The following is an 18247-nucleotide window of genomic DNA, read 5'->3' as shown; positions in this document are numbered from 1 at the left end:
TGCAGCATGCCATAGATTAAGAAATCGTACAATAAAAACATATACAGCAATCTAATAATTTTAAAACTGTGTGTATGTGGGGGGTGGGGGTGGGGATCCAGTTAACACTTGGGTCCAGAGTCAAAACAGTTTCATGTGTTGCCTTGATTTCTAAGACAAGCTTCTGATTTTAAGGTTTAAGATTTAATGGAAAATACCATTAAATTCTTGTTTATATATAGTTGATTAAAACTATAATCAATGCTATAAGGCTATAAAGCAATGTTGGATCTAACATTGCCTTACTTTCTAGTCAACACACCCAATATCATGTTGTCTGTCTGTCTATCTATCTATCTATCTATCTATCTATCTATCTATCTATCTATCTATCTATCTATCATCTACCTATCTAACAAAGGTATATGGCCACCCAACTCACACATAGGTGACTCTGGGTAATTTACAACAGCGGTCACCAACTGGTGGACCACTGGTGGTCCGTGAGAAAATTTTGGTGGTCCGCAGAAAAATTATTTGCATTTTTAATATTGCACTAAATCAGGGGTCCTCAAACTACGGGCCCTGGGATGGATACGTTCAATGAATATTTGTGTTGCTGCAGAGAGTCTCCCCCTTCGGGGTCTTTTTGTGTGGGTCGGAGGGAGACAGAAATTCTGACTTGGGGTCTGCTTCGGCCTCCTGGTGCGGAGCTTTGGGCAAAGGCTGAAGGGAATTGCCGCTGGTGGTGAAGAGCCGGAGGACCTTGTTCCAGTGGGACTGCATCATGGTCTGGAACTGGCTGACCATCTCAGACCGCTGAGCCTCCAGGTGCCAGTACCTGGCCTTGCACCCCCGCAGGTCTTTCCGCTACTTGGAAAGCCTATGCTCATAGTCCTCAGTGAGGTGCCTCTGCTGAGCCTCCTTCTTGGTCAGATCCAATTTGAACTGAGCCAGCTGTTTTGCCAACTCTTTCTTGTGGTGGCTGTTTAGCGCCAACAACTGCTTCCTGTTGGGGCCCTAAGGAGCCGGGGCGGGCAGGTGATGAATTGGCCACGCCCACCCAGTCGCATGACCAGTTGGCCATGCCCACCCAGTCATATGTCCACTTAGCCACACCCACCTAGCCGGTCATTAGGCAGATCATATTAGTGGTCTGCGGGATTTAAAATAATGAATTTAATGGTCCCTGAGGTCCGAAAGTTTGGTGACCCCTGATTTACAACATTAAAAACACACAAGATAAAACCCCATAAAAAACCTTATCCATTTCAAGGAAATATCTTACACAGCTCAAGGGTTAAGGCAATGTATGAATGACATGATCCTGTGAACAGACTAACATATAGACATTTTCCAGGAAATCTGAATTTTACTAGAAAAGAACTGGATAAGTTCAAATAATAGGTCAGTAAGAACCTCCCACAAATAGCTTAATATTGTTTTAAGAAACAAAGTACATCATCCACACTCTCCTACAAGAAAGTATGTGAGACAGACCAATTCAGTCTGCACTATTACATTCCTACTGTGCTTCTTCAAATCAGATAAGACCCACCCTTACCATATGCAAAGGATCACTTGATCTCACCTCTGTTGGGTCGGATGATGAGGGAGGTATCCAAGCATCCCTGCAGCCTGCAGTAGCCATCTATTAAGTCAGCCATGTTCTCTGCCTCAGCCAGGGAGGATGTCTTAATAGTCAAGGACTGCCAAGTTAAAAAAAGCCATATAAGGTTCCTGTGCCAACCATATAGATAGAGATTTCATTGTTAGTGCTCACATGTTTGCCCATCAAGATGGTAACTACATTGGTTTAAAGCCCTTGGTTGGAACCCAAATACATGTTGGTGGCAAAGCTGAGAAAGAGATGAACCAAAGCAAACTGTCAGCACCGGAAAGGCCCAAGAAAATATCAAAGGTATAATCTTTTATTTTTAAATGTATATGTTTTCTCTTTTGTTGCCTGACAAAGTTGCTTCTAGCAAAAGTTTGATAATTTGCAAACTTAGTTGAGTGCAACCTGTGTGTCTGAAGTCTCCCTCAAGTTGAACCTGATTCTTGGTGACTTCATGGACATGTCTATACAATTGCCATGGCAACAGTCCAGAGTTAGTTTGTACGTGTGTATAGGTAGGCATGACACACAGTTTAGCATAGTGAATAAAGGCATTGGCTAGAAAATGTGAGACTATGAGTTATCATCTCATTTTACGCAAGAAGTTGGCTGGATGACCTTGGGCTAATCACTTTCTCTCAGCTCCAGGAAGCAGACAACAGCAAACTACTTCCAAAAGAAATTTCCCAAGAAGTCTCATAGCATAGATTTGTCTATGAAGCTGCCATGAGTTAAGGCTGACTTGAAGGCACACAAATTCTCATACTATGAAATCTATGGATAGAAACAAGTTTTTCTCCTCTCACAATGTTAGCATGTAGACATCACCCACTCAAAAATAAATACAGAGAGATTGGAGACTGATGAAAGGAAGAAGCCCCCCCCTTGTGTAGTGAACAGTTATGTATGGAATTTGCTGCCATCAAATGTGTTGATGGCCATCAATCCAGGCAGGGTTAAAATGGCCATTAGTCTTGATAAAGTCCTGGCATGCCTTGATTCCTAACTGCTAAGGAGCAAAAGTGGAGGAGGGATATTGAATTCTGGTCCATGCTTGTGTGCTTTGTGATTGCATTTGACTGCCTACTACAGAAGGCTGGACTGCACCAGCTCTTGGCTTTGATCCTGTTCTTACTTTTTCTCTCTCAAAAAGAGTGTTGGAAGACTTGGAACAGGGAAACATCTGAGATACGATCAATGATGGGATTTAGCCGGGTCCGTCAGGTTCAGGCGAACCTGTAGCGGCGACTGTGGTAGGCCCCGCCCACCTGCCCAGCCATAATACCATCCTATTTTGCCATGTTTTGGAGGCTGTGTGCATGCGTGGAAGGCACGCATGTGAGCAAAGAGCATGGGTGGAAGGCACGCGCACTCACATTTGCGAACCGGTAGGGAAAGTAAGTGAATCCCACCTCTGGATACGATCCAAGCCACCTTGCACTTCCTCCTTACCTGGGGGTTCCCAGTAAGACCAAGCTGCAGCAACGCTCTGCCTTCCTCCACAGTAGTACATTTGATGGATTTGATCTGTTTGAATTCAGCCAAGCAAGTGGGCTGCAAAGGAGCAACAAATAATGGTTTATGAAAGGTTCACTGGCATTACAAACAAGAAATCTTTCTGCTTTCCACATTTTGTAGTGTGAGGTGGGATGCTATGCCAGACCCATACGTGCAGAATAGCAGCATTCTGATTTGTGTCTCTTTATTTTTTTAATTTCGCAAAAAAAGATTTCTAGTGACACAAATTTCATTATATTTTCAGGTTACTGTGAATATTATTGTAATTTAAGCTCCAGGGCAAAACAGCCTTAACCAATCCATAGCTTGTATTTCACTAAACCAAGGGTGTCAAACTCGCAGCCCAAGGGCCAGATGCGTCACACACTGGCCACTCCCACCCCCGTTTTAACGAAGGGGGAAAAAGTCACGATACGTCATGTGATGACAACATTATGACACGAGTTTGACACCCCTGCACTAAAGGATGTGCTTCAGTCTAGGAAGCTGGTCAGTTCTAACTTGTGAGACTTCAGCTCTCATGTAAAGAAAATCAGCTCTGTCACCAGGGAGCTAATACACACTCATAAAACTTTAGCATAATCTCTGCTTAGGTGATGCTGAAAGCAAAGTACAATGGAATTATCTACAAGCTTGGTAAATGCTGGACCAGGGGTTCTCTTTAAATAGCCTTGTCTAAAATGAACTGATATTCTTTGACAGCAGCATCAATGGCCATAGTGCTTCTAGGTTTGCTTGCTTTTTATTTAGCTATCCATGCATCCATAAAAAGAATTATAAAGTTGGAAGGGATTTTGGAGGTCATTTAGTCTAACATTCTACTCAGTGCAGAAATTTTTATACCATCCTGAATGTATGCATATGTATGTTTCTATATGGGGCGGCCCAGTTGACAATTTGAAATTCTGGAGGGTTTATATAGAGTACAAAAAAACAAACAAAGAAAGAAAGAAACCTCCCCCCCCTAACCAAAATAGAGCACAATGAGCACAATGGAGCCAAAGCCAAAATCCCCTTCATAATCACAAAATAAGCTCATCCAGTGCCCTGGCCCAATGATTCAAGAAAGAGTCAAGTTTTCAAGACTTCACAGAATGCCAAGACAATCAGGGCTATATGAATCTTAACATGCCTTTTGAAAGAAGTCTCATGACAGAGAAGGCATATGTCACTAGATGACACAAGCGACTCAGAGCATGCCAATTCTGTCAGCATTTATGGAAAAAGAAGAAACAGTTGGCAATAGCTGTACTTCCTTTACCAAAAAGGAGGTTAGAGTGGTAACCAGAAGCTTGACTGTATTAGGAAGCCTACTGAGAACCAGTGTAACTCACCGAAGACATTCATTATCAGAGCCCCCTTGACTGCCCATGCTGCTCAATCAGTTTTAGTTTCTGGATGATGTTCATAGTTTCAGTACTCAAGAAAGAAAAACCCCGACTCCATTTTCATAGAGAAAGGTACTTTTACTGAGTATGAACTGAATGCAACCAAAGAAAAGCAAGGTCTGAGGCAATAGGCGCGTAAATCACATATAGAAAGCATCCCTAAAACCCTTCCCCCAACCGTCCAGTCAGGATTATCCAATCCACATCCCCCTCAAAGATCATGTGGAGTGCAGCGTTCGATGGTGCCATCCTCCTGGTATGCCACGACGGTTGACCTTAAGTGGTTATCAGAGCTCTTCTCAGCCTCAGAGGAAACGCTGAGGAAAACTTTCTCTCCTCTTCTCCACCAGCTCACTTCCCCCCTCCCAGACATTCAAACAGCTCCCCCCTCCCCCCCATTACAATGGCAACCGAGCAAGCAAGCAAGCAATAAAAAAGTGGAGGCTGACAGCAGCCCCTTATAGAATGTGTTGCAATAGTCTAGGTGTGAGGGTACCAAGGCATGAGTGACTAAATTTGGAGGAATTAAGCTGGAGAATTTCATTCCATCTCCAGGCACATAAACTTGAATTATCTAGCAGAGAGATAATATCCCGAGTTTCATGATCATGCTCTTTATAAGACCCTTTGCCTTAAGTTTTACCTCTTGGTTTTTACTGCTTTAAAAGACACAGTCCAACTAGTCTTACACCCAGGGGTGAAATCCAGCAGGTTCTGGAGAACCGGTAGCAGAAAATTTGAGCAGTTCGGAGAACCAGCAAATATCACCTCTGCATGGCCCCAAGGTGGGGTGGGAATGGAGATTTTGCAATATCTTTCCCCCAGGAGTGGGGTGGGGATGGAGATTTTGCAGTATCCTTCCCCTGCCACGCCCACCAAGCCACCAAGCCCACCAAGCCACACCCACAGAACCAGTAGTAAAAAAATTTGGATTTCACCACTGCTTACACCTATTAGATTTCTACTCATCGAAAGATACAGGAATCCTGCATTAAAAATTGTGTTATTCAATTGTACCAGTGGTCTTCAGAGAAGATGATTGAATGGCACAAAAACAACCCTGAAGTTACCATGGAAACACTCCTGTTCTCTCGCTTTCTGTATAATAGCTTAACCTGTATTCAAGCAACAACAACAAAAAAGGGAACAATAGATTGCAACAAAATCAAATTGTATTTGATAGGTTATGAAAACCCTTCTTTACAAGATCTCTGAGCAACTCACCTTTGCTTCTTTACTTGTCATCTGCCGGATGCCTTTTGGGCCAATCACCAGGTCCACAGTGATATTCCATCCTTGCTGAAAAGGGAAGCAAGGAAAGAAATTTGTGTTCCAGATAAAACAAGACTCTCCTAATTTTTACAGCCCCTGACATTCTCGATATTTTGGGCAGCAAACGAATTCTAGAGCAGGAGAGATAGAAGATTGTGGAAGAATTCTAGAGCAGGAGGTGATGCAAATGACAATTAATACTATATCAGCCTGGAGGTGGAAAGTTAGAGATGCCACCAAGTTTGAAGCAAAATGATAAGCCCCACATAAGCTGAAACTACCATATGATGCATAACCTAAGTAAGCTCTTCAATATGGAAATCTTTTGGAATTAAATCCAGTAAGCATACATAGGCCCAGTGAAATCAGGTAAGCAGAGAGGAGCCAAAAGTAAGATAGGTGTAAATTTGGATAGAAGCCTCAATTAACAGTGGAGAACGATTATCATATAAGATGTATTTTTAAATATTTGCTTATCTTTGTTAGTTAGAAAATCTGAAGTTTGGGGATTTGGCCTTTTTTTTAAACATGAGAATATCATGCTAATGAACTGTATAAAAAAAAGTTATCTTGGATCACACACCTTGACCTATTCGATCCCCATATGCAAACACTATCCTTTATCTTACAAGTTCCAGTCCACTGGATTTCAGCTTCAGAAGTTCTAAAATTCCAAATGTTGGTCCCTATGCATCTTGTCAGAACAAATCCCTGTACAGTATTGGTAGACAAGACACCAATCACATCATCTATTACAGTATTGGCGAACCTTTTCATCACCGAGTGCCGAAACGGGAGTGCCTGCATGTGTGTATGCGCGTGCATACCGGAAACCGGAAGAGCAGCCACCCAGTGTGCATGCATGCGCCAGGCAGCTGCTCTTCCGGTTTCCGGCATGCTCATGTGCACTGGCCAGCTGGTCTTCCGGTTTCTGGAGCGCATGCATGCACGAAGACCAGCTGCACGGTGCGCATGTCCGTGAAGACCAGCTGCGCATTGGCAGCTGGTCTTAGCATACATTTGTGCCAGAAACCGGAAGACCAGGTGGCTGATGGGCATACGTGCGCCGGAAACTCAAAGAGCAGCCGTCCGGCGCATGCATGCACAACAGATGGCTGCTCTTCTGGTTTCTGGCACTCCCGCACATGTGAAGACCAGCTGGCCGGTGTGCCAGAACCCAGAAGAACAATGGGCGACTGCTCGCGTGCCTGGAGAGATGGCTCTGCGTGCCACTTCTGGCACATGTGCCATAGGTTTGCCATCATGGATCTATTATGATAGCATCCTGAAGAGATTACGTTTACAAGATCAGCCTTGCTTAATACACCTATACTGTATCTAAACTGTAATTGGAACCATGATTAGGCCCCACAGACTCTGGGAAATATTTCCTTTGCCCGCCCAATACTTACAATCAACTCACAGCGATAGCTTTCTTGATCAATGTTGGCGAAGGTGGAGAGGGTGCCAAGGAACTTCATGATGCATTCTTCCTCTCTCAAGAGCGCATACTGCTGGAAAGTCTGCTGGATCATCTTGCGGAATTGCTTTGGCTGTGAATGGGAAGCAGGGAGGAATTAAAAAGAAAAAAAGTGTGGGGGGGAAACCCTTAAAACTTCTTAATAAATGCAGACAGAAACCTAAGATGGAATGAAATATTTTTTTCTGAAACGTTCACATTACTACCGATGGAAACCTAAGACGTTTTGTTCAGACAAGCAGAATTCTTCAAGCAGTAGATGGCTGTGAGATGGCTGCAATTTTCAAATGGCCATTTCTATTGTTTAATCCTGTTGTAATTAAAGAAAAATACCGCAGTACTTTGCTGAGCTGCTTTTCGATGCGGAGAGAAATTTTTGGAGCAGAAACAAATATTTTGATCCAATCCTTCAGTATGAAAGTGATGGCATAATTCATTCGGCTATTTCAGATTCTGAATCTTTTTTCTGCCATTGATACAAATCAGATTTTCACCCAGCAGCATTTGTGGCAAACTACGATGATGCCAACATGGTACAGCATGCAGTATTGTCATCATGCAAATCCTACTATTGCACACTTATGTTCCAAAATCTGCTACAAATATTTAGGTTCCGTCATTTGAGTGATGATATTGTCATGTATATTTTGTCACTTCCCTACTCTCATGGATATTCATGCTTGAAACATTAAATTGTGGATTTTTGTCTATCTAACTTATGGGTCCATGTTTGGTGGGATACCAAATAGTTTCCTTTCCCCATAATTCAGGCTAAAAAGTATTTTTTACTACAGCAATTCCTAAGAGAGATAAAGAGTGGGAAATGAGAAAAATACATTCAGAATAATTCTAGGAAAGCTAGAAGCTTTGCTAGACTTTCTCAGACATACTACAATTCCCAACTCCAGAGAGCCTGACTAATGGCTTATTCCCACCCTTAGTTGAACAACAACAAAAAAAAAGCTAAAACATTTCTCACCTTCAAGCTTTCTTGCATCTGTTTGGGAAAGAACAAGTCCAGACCCACTTCCTTCCTTAAAGAGAAAGAAAATGCTGCTTTACATGTCTATAGGTATGCAACCTCTGGCCATTTTAATTTATGATGCTTCTATTTAGATTTAGGGGTTTGTTTTTAGAGCCAGTTTGGTCTACTATTTAAGGCACCAAGTTAGAAAGCGGGAGAGCATGATCTTGCTGTCAAGCAAGCATCCTTTTCCAATAATCTGTGATCATAAACAATGTCCTCTGGGCAAGGTGATCAGGGATGAATTCTTTAAACGAGAACTGAGATATTTGTGGACTGGATGGGAAGGCCACTGGTAACCTTATTTAGACAGTAGCGTGGAATCATATATGGTCATAAACTCCTTTCAATTCAATTAAGATGACTGATATTAGTACAGAACCTGGGACCCAAAGTAATATTAATTGGTGTCTTGACCCTCCACCCCATGTGATTTCCCTCCCACCGATTCTTTTTCCAGCTCCACCTTCTTCAAGCAAATAAATGTTGCAATTTCAGCTAAGATGCATTGGGGATACAATTCTGTTTTCCCAGAGGAAATAGAATGTAATGTTATGTGGATAGGAACTGGACTCAGAAAGAATGCAGCAATTAGCTGTTAAGCCTTAGATGCCACTGTGAATTTGGTGGTGGGTTTTGGGAGATTCTGTGCTCTTCTCCACACATACACATTCTTTCTTCTTCATACATGAACATGCACACCTACACACATTTAAAATATTTTCTCTGATTATGTAAGCAGGGCTGCATACAATAGGAAAGAAAGAAATTTATCAGGCAAAGATCACTACAACTAATGGAAAACTTTTTAAAACATCAACCAGCATAGTTAAAAATGTGGTCTACATACTCCAGGAATTCAAAGTTGGACTTCTTGTCTAAAGCGTTGTGGGGCATATCCTTGTAGAATCTCCTGCAAAAATTGGATATTAAAGTTTGCATGATTCCTAATTCAACACAAAACTCACACCAGTGTTTTTAAATTGAAGTTTCCCATCTCATCATCAACAGAATATCATTCAGTATTATTGTGTGATTCTGGCAAGAAACACAAGCATTGTGGTTTGGTTTGATATAGCTGAATGTGAAAACTCACCTATTAAGAGTTAATGCTTCATGCAAACCAACCCAGTATAGTTTAGCTTGCTGTGAACAACTCATTCATCATAGCTTGTTCAGTAAATTGTACTTAACGATACCCTGCTTTATTATTATGCAGGAGCTCACCAATTTCTTATAATATTCCTCCCTAGTTGCATCCTTTCAGATTTCTGGCTTTGCTTGTGTTTCTTGAATTCATGCTTCGTCAGATCATTCTTCTTGCCAATGTCCCAGTTTCAGGATTTAGGTTCCTGTTTTGCAAGGATCACTGTGCAAGCCACAAGGGTTTGATCCTGCTCACATGTTTCCCAAACATGCTTGTGTCAGATTCAATCTTCTGCCTAGCAAGTACATACCTAAGCTCCAGGCAACCTAGCTGTAGGGCCATCCCCTCACTCACTTTGCTCGCATAAAGTTGCATGTATTCACTCCGGAGCTGAAAGACATAAATATGATGGTCAGTTAAGGATCCCAGGTCCCTACCGGTGCTCACTACTCTTTCCAACAACAAAGATAACTGGGTATCCTTGCACAGTAAGGGCTTTAAATGAAATGCATTTAAATAATAAATATTCATTCATTTAAATTACATCTTCAACTAAAGCATGCTGGCAGGGCAATTCTTGGAGTTGAAGTCTACACATTGTAAAGTTGCCAAGTTTGAAAAACATTAACAGAATAACAGAGTTGGAAGGGACCTTGTAGGTCATCTAGTCCAACCCCTGCCCCCCAAGCAAGAGACCCTACACCATTTCTGACAGATGGCAATCCAGTCTCTTCTTGAAAGCTTCCAGTGATGAATCTCCCACAACTTCTGAAGGCCTGGCTGCAGACCAGTACCGATTCATGGCCTGTTAGGAACCAGGCTGCACAGCTGGAGGTGAGTGGTGGGTAAGAGAAACTGTACATGCATGGGATCTAGGTTACGTGTTCCCCATCTCAGTCCGTTGAATAATTGTCTTCCACAAAACCAGTCCCTGGTGCCAAAATGGTTGGAAACTGCTGATGTGATGAAGTTGCATTAGTAAGCACAACGGAGGGTGCAACCTCACACATTCAACACAGTTACCCCAGGGACAGATCTTTAAATAGGGACTGCAGTCCTCAGAGACTAACCTGTTGGTAGAAATACAGAAGCGTTGTCCGGTCCTCTTGGAAGCGTTCGATATAATCTTCGGGGAGGTAGCGGACCTGGAGGTCATACCTTAAAAAGCATACCAAACTTTTAAGTTAAACCAGCATTCTTCAAGTTTAGTGCTCAGATTTAGCAGACTACAAAATCTGGCTTCCCTAACTAGCAATGTCTTATTGCGGTTCTCTTTTCCATACTGACAGCTTCTACTGTCAGTACAACTTGCATTAATTGTACATTAGTATTATATGGATATTTTCCCTTAGTTTCTTCCCCTATCAAGTTTTATTTTAATCACCGTATTGTAGTCTCATTGATGCATTGTCTTTGTTTCATTATACTAATAAAATTAAAACAAATGAGACTTGCTGGGAGAAAACAAGCATAATAAGTTATCCCAGCAAAACTGGACTTCGACCCTGTTTCTCTCCTCCCTTAGTACCCAAGAATGAAGTTCTTGGGTACTAAGGGAGTACCCTTAGTACCCATTGGTCTGAACAATCTTCTCTGAATTGAGGTCAAGACGGTTGGTGAGAACAGGATGGATACAAAAGGGGCTCCATACCTCCATTCAGCCTCAAGGTGCAAACATTCGTATTTGTCCTGGACTTCACCAACTGTCATGTCTGGATGAAGCCAATGGATCTCGTCCGATTTCACATGCTTCAGGCGTAATCCATAGCACTCAGCAAGCTGTATATCAGGACCAATTCTTCCACTCTGTAGAATTGACTTTATTACTTCCTATAAAGGAAAAATCCAGATAAATGGCAGAAAGGGGAGAAAAATATAACAAGGTTGTGAGAAACTTCTGAGCTTAAAAGAAATTCTGAACAGAACAATCTGGTAATTCATATGAGCAATACTTTTAAAATATTTTAAAAATACATGAGATATCTATCTTTTATTTGAATTTAATCTGGAGACGTGCAAGAAGCATTTCTAATTAAAAAGAAGATTCTAAGGGGGAAAAAAATCTGATCAGGGAATGCCGGGAATTGAAATTAACACATTTTCAAGTTGCCAAGAAACACTGTAATATATATGCCTCACTAGCAATGCACTAAATGACATTTTGGCAACCCACTAATGTCACTTTGGATGTCATCTATAATGTTCCATGTATACAGTCATTTTGCACATTCCTTCTTGGACCCAAGAATTAGCATCTGAATGAGAGGAAAAATTTGTTTATTTTTTCTGGGGGAAAGATGGTAACTGGTTTTGTACCCCCTAAAGTCTTACAAAACCTAAGAAGAGAGACAATATACTCAGAAGAGGCTTAGTAGAACGTATTTTGAATTTAAGAAATGCTTTGCTACATTACACCCAATATACTATTCAGCATTTTATTCTCAAGAACAGTTCACTCTCTAGAATACTCACAAAGCATAAAGACAATACATCTTCTTTTTGCTTTGTCCCAACAGCTAAATTCAGAAGTAGACTGTTTCTAAATAGGTGTGTTCCACTTAGCTACATTCTAATATTCTCTGAATATTGAAACTTATATTGCCAAAACATCATTATTCATGTACAAAAGGGAGAGTAGCAGCTTTAGATTTAGCCCTACAGTTGGCAAAAGTACCAGAAATATTACAAAAACTAGATTATATAAATTAAACAAAGGTATGTTCCAAAAATTGCATGTTTGTATGTGCATGTGTGTGTATAACAACCCAGTAAGGACAAGGATACCTAAGAATTTCACTGATTCTACTTCTCCCTCGTGGCTAATCTTTGGAGAACCCTGCTTTTCTCAATGTCTAGTTTGCCTAGGGTTAATTTAGGGTTAAATTAAACCCCTAAATGGTTTAGTCTGTGGGTTACCAACCTTGGCTGCTGGGTTATGTGCAGTCCCCAGCCCCCTTTTTAAATAGCCCTAAAGATTACTCTACCCTAATCGCCAATTTTTAGTTGCACATTTTTTTCCAAATAAAATATTACCCCTGTTCATTTTAATATTGTCACAATAGTGTCACTAGCCTGTTTTCTATGGCTTTGGGAAATTAAGGAAAATGTGGTCTTTAAACACACACAAAAAGTTCGCTGCTCCTGTTTTTAGCCCTTGGCCATTAAAAAAATTGTCAGTTTTAATTCAATCTGATGGGGGGGGGGAGTGTGAGGGGAGGTGTGGCAGGCTGTTTTAAAAGAGATCTACTTTTGTAAAAAGCCAATTCCTTGAACTCTAGCAGTCCTTGGTCAAGGATAATAAATCAAAAGCCCCCAGGAGCCTGAGATTCTGTCTGTTGCTAAATGTTGGTGATGCAATTTTGGCCGGTTTTTTGGGTTTTGGTGCAATTTTAAGGATGGGTATGCGGAAAACAAGTTCAAAAGGAAGGCCTGCCTCCACTCTGATTCCCTCCTCCCCATTGCCCAAAAGGCTGAATCATCTACACTCTGGCCCTCAATGGGAATCGGCAAGGGAGGGGATGCAACTTACACATAATGTGCAGAAAGACATTGAACACATACCTTGGTGATATAGATATACTTGTGCACAGGGGTGAAATCCAAAATTTTTCCTAACCGGTTCTGTGGGCGTGGCTTGGTGGGCACGACAGGGGAAGAATACTGCAAAATCCCCATTCCCTCCCCACTCCTGGGGGAAGGATACTGCAAAATCTCCATTCCCACCCTACTCTGGGGGCCAGCCAGAGGTGGTATTTGCCGGTTCTCTGAACTACTCAAAATTTCCGCTACCGGTTCTCCAGAACCTGTTAGAACCTGCTGGATTTCATCCCTACTTGTGCATCTTTTAATAAGGGGCATTCTGTTCATTTAAATCAGTATTGTTCAAACTTGGCAACTTTTTAAGATATGTGGACTTCAATTCCCAGATATTTCCAGCCAGCATTCTGAGGAATTCTGGAAGTTTGAAGTCCACTCATGTTAATACTGCCAAGTTCACTTGTTTACTTCTGTTCAATGGTGTCTGGTTCTCAGAGACTGCTGGAGAAGAATCTGCAGGGATTTTTAGCAAGGTTTTTTAGAAGTGGTTTGTCATTGCCTCCTTCCTAAAGCTGAGAGACAGTGACTGGCTCAAAGTCACCCAGCTGGCTTTATGCCTAAGGTGGGGACAAGAACTCATGGTTTCCTGCTTTCTAGTCTGATGTTTTAACCACTACACCAAAGTAGCTCTCATCAAATTTGAGGAACACTGATGTACACCAGAAGGTCATGGATCCAAGCCAGTGGTGAAATCCTTCTGGTTCTATCCGGCTTGCGCAAACTGGTAGCGGTGGCAGCACATGGTTCAGCAAATCGGTAGTGGTGGCAGCGCGAGGCTCCGCCCACCCGCCCGGACATCGTAACTTCCTAGTTTTAACCAGGAAGTAACCCATTTCTGACCTTCTGCGCATGCACAGAGGGTCAAAAATCAGACCTGACGATGGTGCACGCACACTTCCAAACCAGTAGGGAAGGTAAGTAGATTTCACCCCTGATCCAAGCCCACTGCAAGAAGTCATCAATCAATGAGACTGATTCATGAAACTCACCCGTATCTCCGTCATGACTGTACATTTCACCAGTTTGAAGTTCTTGCCCATGTTGAAGCTGTTGCTGTGGAAACAAACCTTGAGGATCCGAACTTCATCCTTGTCGATATCAATGGGTACAGCGACCATGGTGGACTCTGAGGGCCCTGCCAGGCTGAAGCAACTGCGGAGAGAATTTGCTCTCAGCCGGCTCAAGGCTTCCGGCAGTCCGGACATCATCATGAGCAATGCAATGCTAACGCTGGATCATTACCTCCTGGCAACCAAAAAGAAAACAGTAAAGGAGTCAGCAAGAAAACGGATTTGCCAACCTAGGCCTTGTGGGTACCAATGTATCAATACACAAATTTCTTGATCCTACCATACTGTTTATACATTAAAATAGCTTTTCCATTTAAAAAAAAAAAATCAAGTTAGCCTGCTGAAAGCCAAAGCACCAGCTCTAAAGATTGTTTTGAAAATAAAAGCGGGGGATGACTCCAGCTAAGTATTCTGTCTGGAGACATATCTGCCTGCTCTGAAAAAACAAACCCTGATAGTTGGATTCTGTGGGAGAGCATCCTACAGACTGGGAATAATAGAGGGGCTGGCAAAGAACCTTCTGTTCTACAGAACAACCAACATCCTCCACGGTAGTCAGTTTGAAATGAGGCAAGTCCTCCTCTGGCACCTATTTTCAGGAAATGCCTGCAACTTGTTCCTAAAATCTCAATGGTACCCATTAGAAGAATATAGCATAGAACATCTGCAGTCTCTCCCACCTGAAAGAAAAGACCTGGCTGAAATGGTCTTGTTGTGGACGTCAAAGGAGGTAGAAATAATGCAACATTTCCCCATTATTAATGTTCCCCTCAGAACCTCAGAAACCCATTTTGGAAGACACTGTATTATGCATTTTTTGAAGCTTCGTGCAAAGGAGCGGATGATTCTGAAGTAAGGGGCACTGAAGATGAAATGTATTGGTATAAAACCTTCTTGTACCGTTTATATAAGGGAAAAGGGGGCTATGCACAGAATATCTCAAGCAGCCCTTCAGGATGAATCTCCCAGAACTTAACACCTATAAGGTTGGGGACTCAGACCTCCAAACAGAATAACAGAATCACAGAGTTGAAAGGGACCATTGGAGGTCTTCTAGTCCAACCCCCTGCATAAGCAGGAGACCCTATATCAGTGATGGCTAACCTTTTCTGGACCGAGTGCCCGGAGTGCGTGTGCGCTCACCCAAATGCACGCCTGCGTGGCTGAACCCCCAAAATGCAATGGGTGCCCGCCCCCACGCAAGCGCCCACCCCATACATACTCGCCCCCCCCCACATGCCCCGTCCCCGTGTATGTGCAGCAAAGACCCATAGACCAGCTGGCCAGCAGGAGGCGCACATGCATGCACGGCAGAGCTGAACTGGGGCGACAGCTCGCGTGCCCACAGAGAAGGCACTCCCTGCCACCTCTGGCACGTGTGCCATAGGTTTGCCATCACGGCCCTATACTATTCTGGACAAATGGCTGTCCAATCTCTTCTTAAAAACCTCCAGTGATGGAGCACCCACGATTTCTGGAAGGCAAGGCAGTTCCACTGGTTAATTGTTCTCACATCAACCAAACATGCACTGGCAACACCACAGCATTGATACCCCCCCCCCCTTTCAGGGATTTGGGTTTGGCAGGGCTGTAACAATCCTATAAGATACCCCCTGCCTCAGGGCCACCTTTAAGCATTCCTGTCAGCGTCTCAGCCCTGACATAGAAAAGGGAGGATGAAGCTTGAACTTTTGCCTGCTAAATCCCTTTGAAGTTTCGATCTCCTTAGAGATGAAGAGGAGGGGGGAACATTCCTGTGAACTGACAGGAAAAGAAATCAGGAGAGCGACTTGGAAGATAGCCAATGAGAAGCAGAGAATTGGGGATCGGAAAGGGAGGGATTGGGGGGCAAAGGTCAGTACTGACTGCGCAGAGTCATGATCCGGTTGCTGTACTCGAATAAAGAGAAAATTTCCTTAAAGATTGGCAGTTTGGAAGGTCATTTATTTTGAGATAGCATCGAAGCTTGACAATTCCTTTCCCTTCCTTGGTTTCTAGACATTGACCAGAAGGTGGGTCTAAGGCAGTGTTTCTCAACCTTGGTAGCTTGAAGATGGGTGGACTTCAACTCCCAGAATCCCCCAGCCAGCAGCGCTGGCTGGGGGATTCTGGGAGTTGAAGTCCACCCATCTTCAAGCTACCAAGGTTGAGAAACACTGGTCTAAGGATCATTTTAATATTCTACACCATCCCAATAAGTTATAAAGACTGGCTTGATTTGGAGAGCTGTGGTTGCCTTCAAGAGCCCAACAAACTCCCCAAATATGAGGAAGGGGCTATACTGAAGGATATTTTTGCTCCCCCCTGACCCTCCCCTGTTAAATATAGATGTTAACTCTTTCTGCTTTCCAGGGAGAAATCGTCCTTTTTCTGTCTTGCTTGGATCCTTTGTCATAACGTTATGAGCCTGTGCACATGTCTCTGCCCTGAAAAACATGTGTTTTCCTTCCGCTCTTGCTTTCACATAGACCCCCCCCACCCTTCCAGAGAGTCGACGCTACTGAATTACAAATTGTTCTAAAATAAGGGCAACACAACCCACGGAAAAAAAGTGAATGTTCTTCAGTTATCCTTAACAAGGAGACTGCCGCGGTCCATGGACCAACTTGCTCACTGCAGAGGAAGCCAAATATTAGATAGCGGTATTAGAGGAGAACGAGACAAAGAACTGCGAGCCGCCTGCCAAAAACGTGATTTCTGCTTCAGTGTTGATTTCCCCGAGCCCAACTACAAGTATGCACAGTGAACCTGGACTACCTTTATTCCAACACAAAACAGCCTCGAGCAGCGGACAAAATGCAAGATGGGAAGTTTAAGCAGAGGAACTGGAGACACACACACACACACACACACACACACACACACACACACCCCTCTATAAAGAGCCATTTTCAGTTCTGAAATATCATATCCCAAAGATGCCTTTTATTTACATTAGTCTTTATGCGCAATTCTGCAGGGCAAGAATTTGGTCAGTCCACTTGCAGATGGCTAGCAAGTGTCACACACTCCAGTGGTGTTGTGGCCCACCAGCAGCCTGCGCGGATCGTGGCTGATCCCGATGAAGAGGAGGCTGGTGTGGTGTCACGCCAGCAGCCTGCACAGCCAGCGCTCGCGTCGGACAGCGAGGAGGCTGAAGAGGATGTGATGCCAGAGGCAGAGACTCAGCCAGGGCCTTCAGAACCTCCAGAAGCTCCTTCCAGTGGAGAGAGCGAAGTGGAGGAGCCTCTCCTCAATGCTCGGGCACGCAGGGCTGCCAAAAGGCAGGAGTGGCTACTCAGGAGGAGGAGGTCTACTCGAGAGTAGGGCTTGAGGATAATTGGCCACTCCCTTAGCCTATTTAAGTCGCACGCAGCTAGTGCTTTCTTGCTAGAAACAACGTCTCATTACTACAGAGCATCTTGGAGAGCGAGCGACTTCTCATATCTGGTTTTCTGGGCTGGTTGCCAACCTTTGTCGGACTTTGTTCTTAATAACTTTGATAAGGACCCTTTGCACGGGAAGCCTGCATTCTTGAAAGGGGTTTGTTTGGAATTAAACAGTGTTTGCGAAGCTTGGTATGTGTCACATTCTCTGGGAATCCGAAGCTGGGGCAGAACAAGTGGGGACTCACTGCTGTTACAGAGCCCTCCTTTGTTTTCCCCTCTCCTCCTTCTCCCTACTGTCCCTTGCTCTCTTCAAATATCCCCGTACTCCTCTGACTTGGCCCAGTCTTCTGGGGCACATTGGTCCCAGAGGGAAAAGACAATACACAAGGATGGTAGGGAGACAGTCCCATTTAGGACCTCCTGAACATTGGGTTAGTTCAAGCAGGGTAGATTTTAGCTGAATATTAAGGCATTTCAGTGCAACAATGAAAGCATTTCCTTAAGAGATTTCCTGCACTGAGCTAGATCTGAGCCTCCCCTTCCCACCTCCAGTGTGTGTGTGTGTGTGTGTGTGTGTGTGTGTGTGTGTGTGTGTGTTTTGCTACTCTAGCACCTCCTCCTCCTCCTTCACCATCTGTACCACTTCTCTGCATTAGTAGCATCCAAAGCATCTGATCAGGCCCTGTGCAGGGATGTGTTGTTGTTATTATTCATCTCTTGCAAAGTTAGGCAGGAGAGGGCAGCTCCCAAAATCAGCCAAGCTTGTCAGGTGGAAGCATCCATATA

At 43.4% G+C, this 18247-nt stretch overlaps 1 protein-coding gene across 1 annotated transcript in view; it reads right to left on the bottom strand.

Moving 5' to 3' along the window:
• The window catches only part of PTK2B (protein tyrosine kinase 2 beta), a 109443-nt gene that overhangs the window by 36004 nt on the left and 55192 nt on the right, over positions 1 to 18247 (bottom strand). The window contains exons 2-11 of the mRNA XM_070932188.1: positions 14013 to 14268; positions 11078 to 11256; positions 10497 to 10584; positions 9737 to 9816; positions 9130 to 9192; positions 8235 to 8289; positions 7188 to 7328; positions 5728 to 5802; positions 3050 to 3151; positions 1571 to 1688 (exon numbers count right to left, since the gene is read on the bottom strand). Of these exons, the coding sequence (XP_070788289.1) occupies positions 1571 to 1688; positions 3050 to 3151; positions 5728 to 5802; positions 7188 to 7328; positions 8235 to 8289; positions 9130 to 9192; positions 9737 to 9816; positions 10497 to 10584; positions 11078 to 11256; positions 14013 to 14234 (1123 nt within the window). The 5' untranslated portion in view covers positions 14235 to 14268. The remainder of the gene's footprint in view (positions 1 to 1570; positions 1689 to 3049; positions 3152 to 5727; positions 5803 to 7187; positions 7329 to 8234; positions 8290 to 9129; positions 9193 to 9736; positions 9817 to 10496; positions 10585 to 11077; positions 11257 to 14012; positions 14269 to 18247) is intronic.

Source organism: Pituophis catenifer, unplaced genomic scaffold (genome assembly GCF_029215685.1).
Source record: "Pituophis catenifer annectens isolate HBS135680 unplaced genomic scaffold, rPitCat1.0.hap2 SCAF_1, whole genome shotgun sequence".
Classification (NCBI taxonomy): Eukaryota; Metazoa; Chordata; class Lepidosauria; order Squamata; family Colubridae; genus Pituophis; species Pituophis catenifer.
The sequence above is the reverse complement of the archived record's forward strand: the minus strand, read 5'-3'. Positions and strand labels throughout refer to the sequence as shown.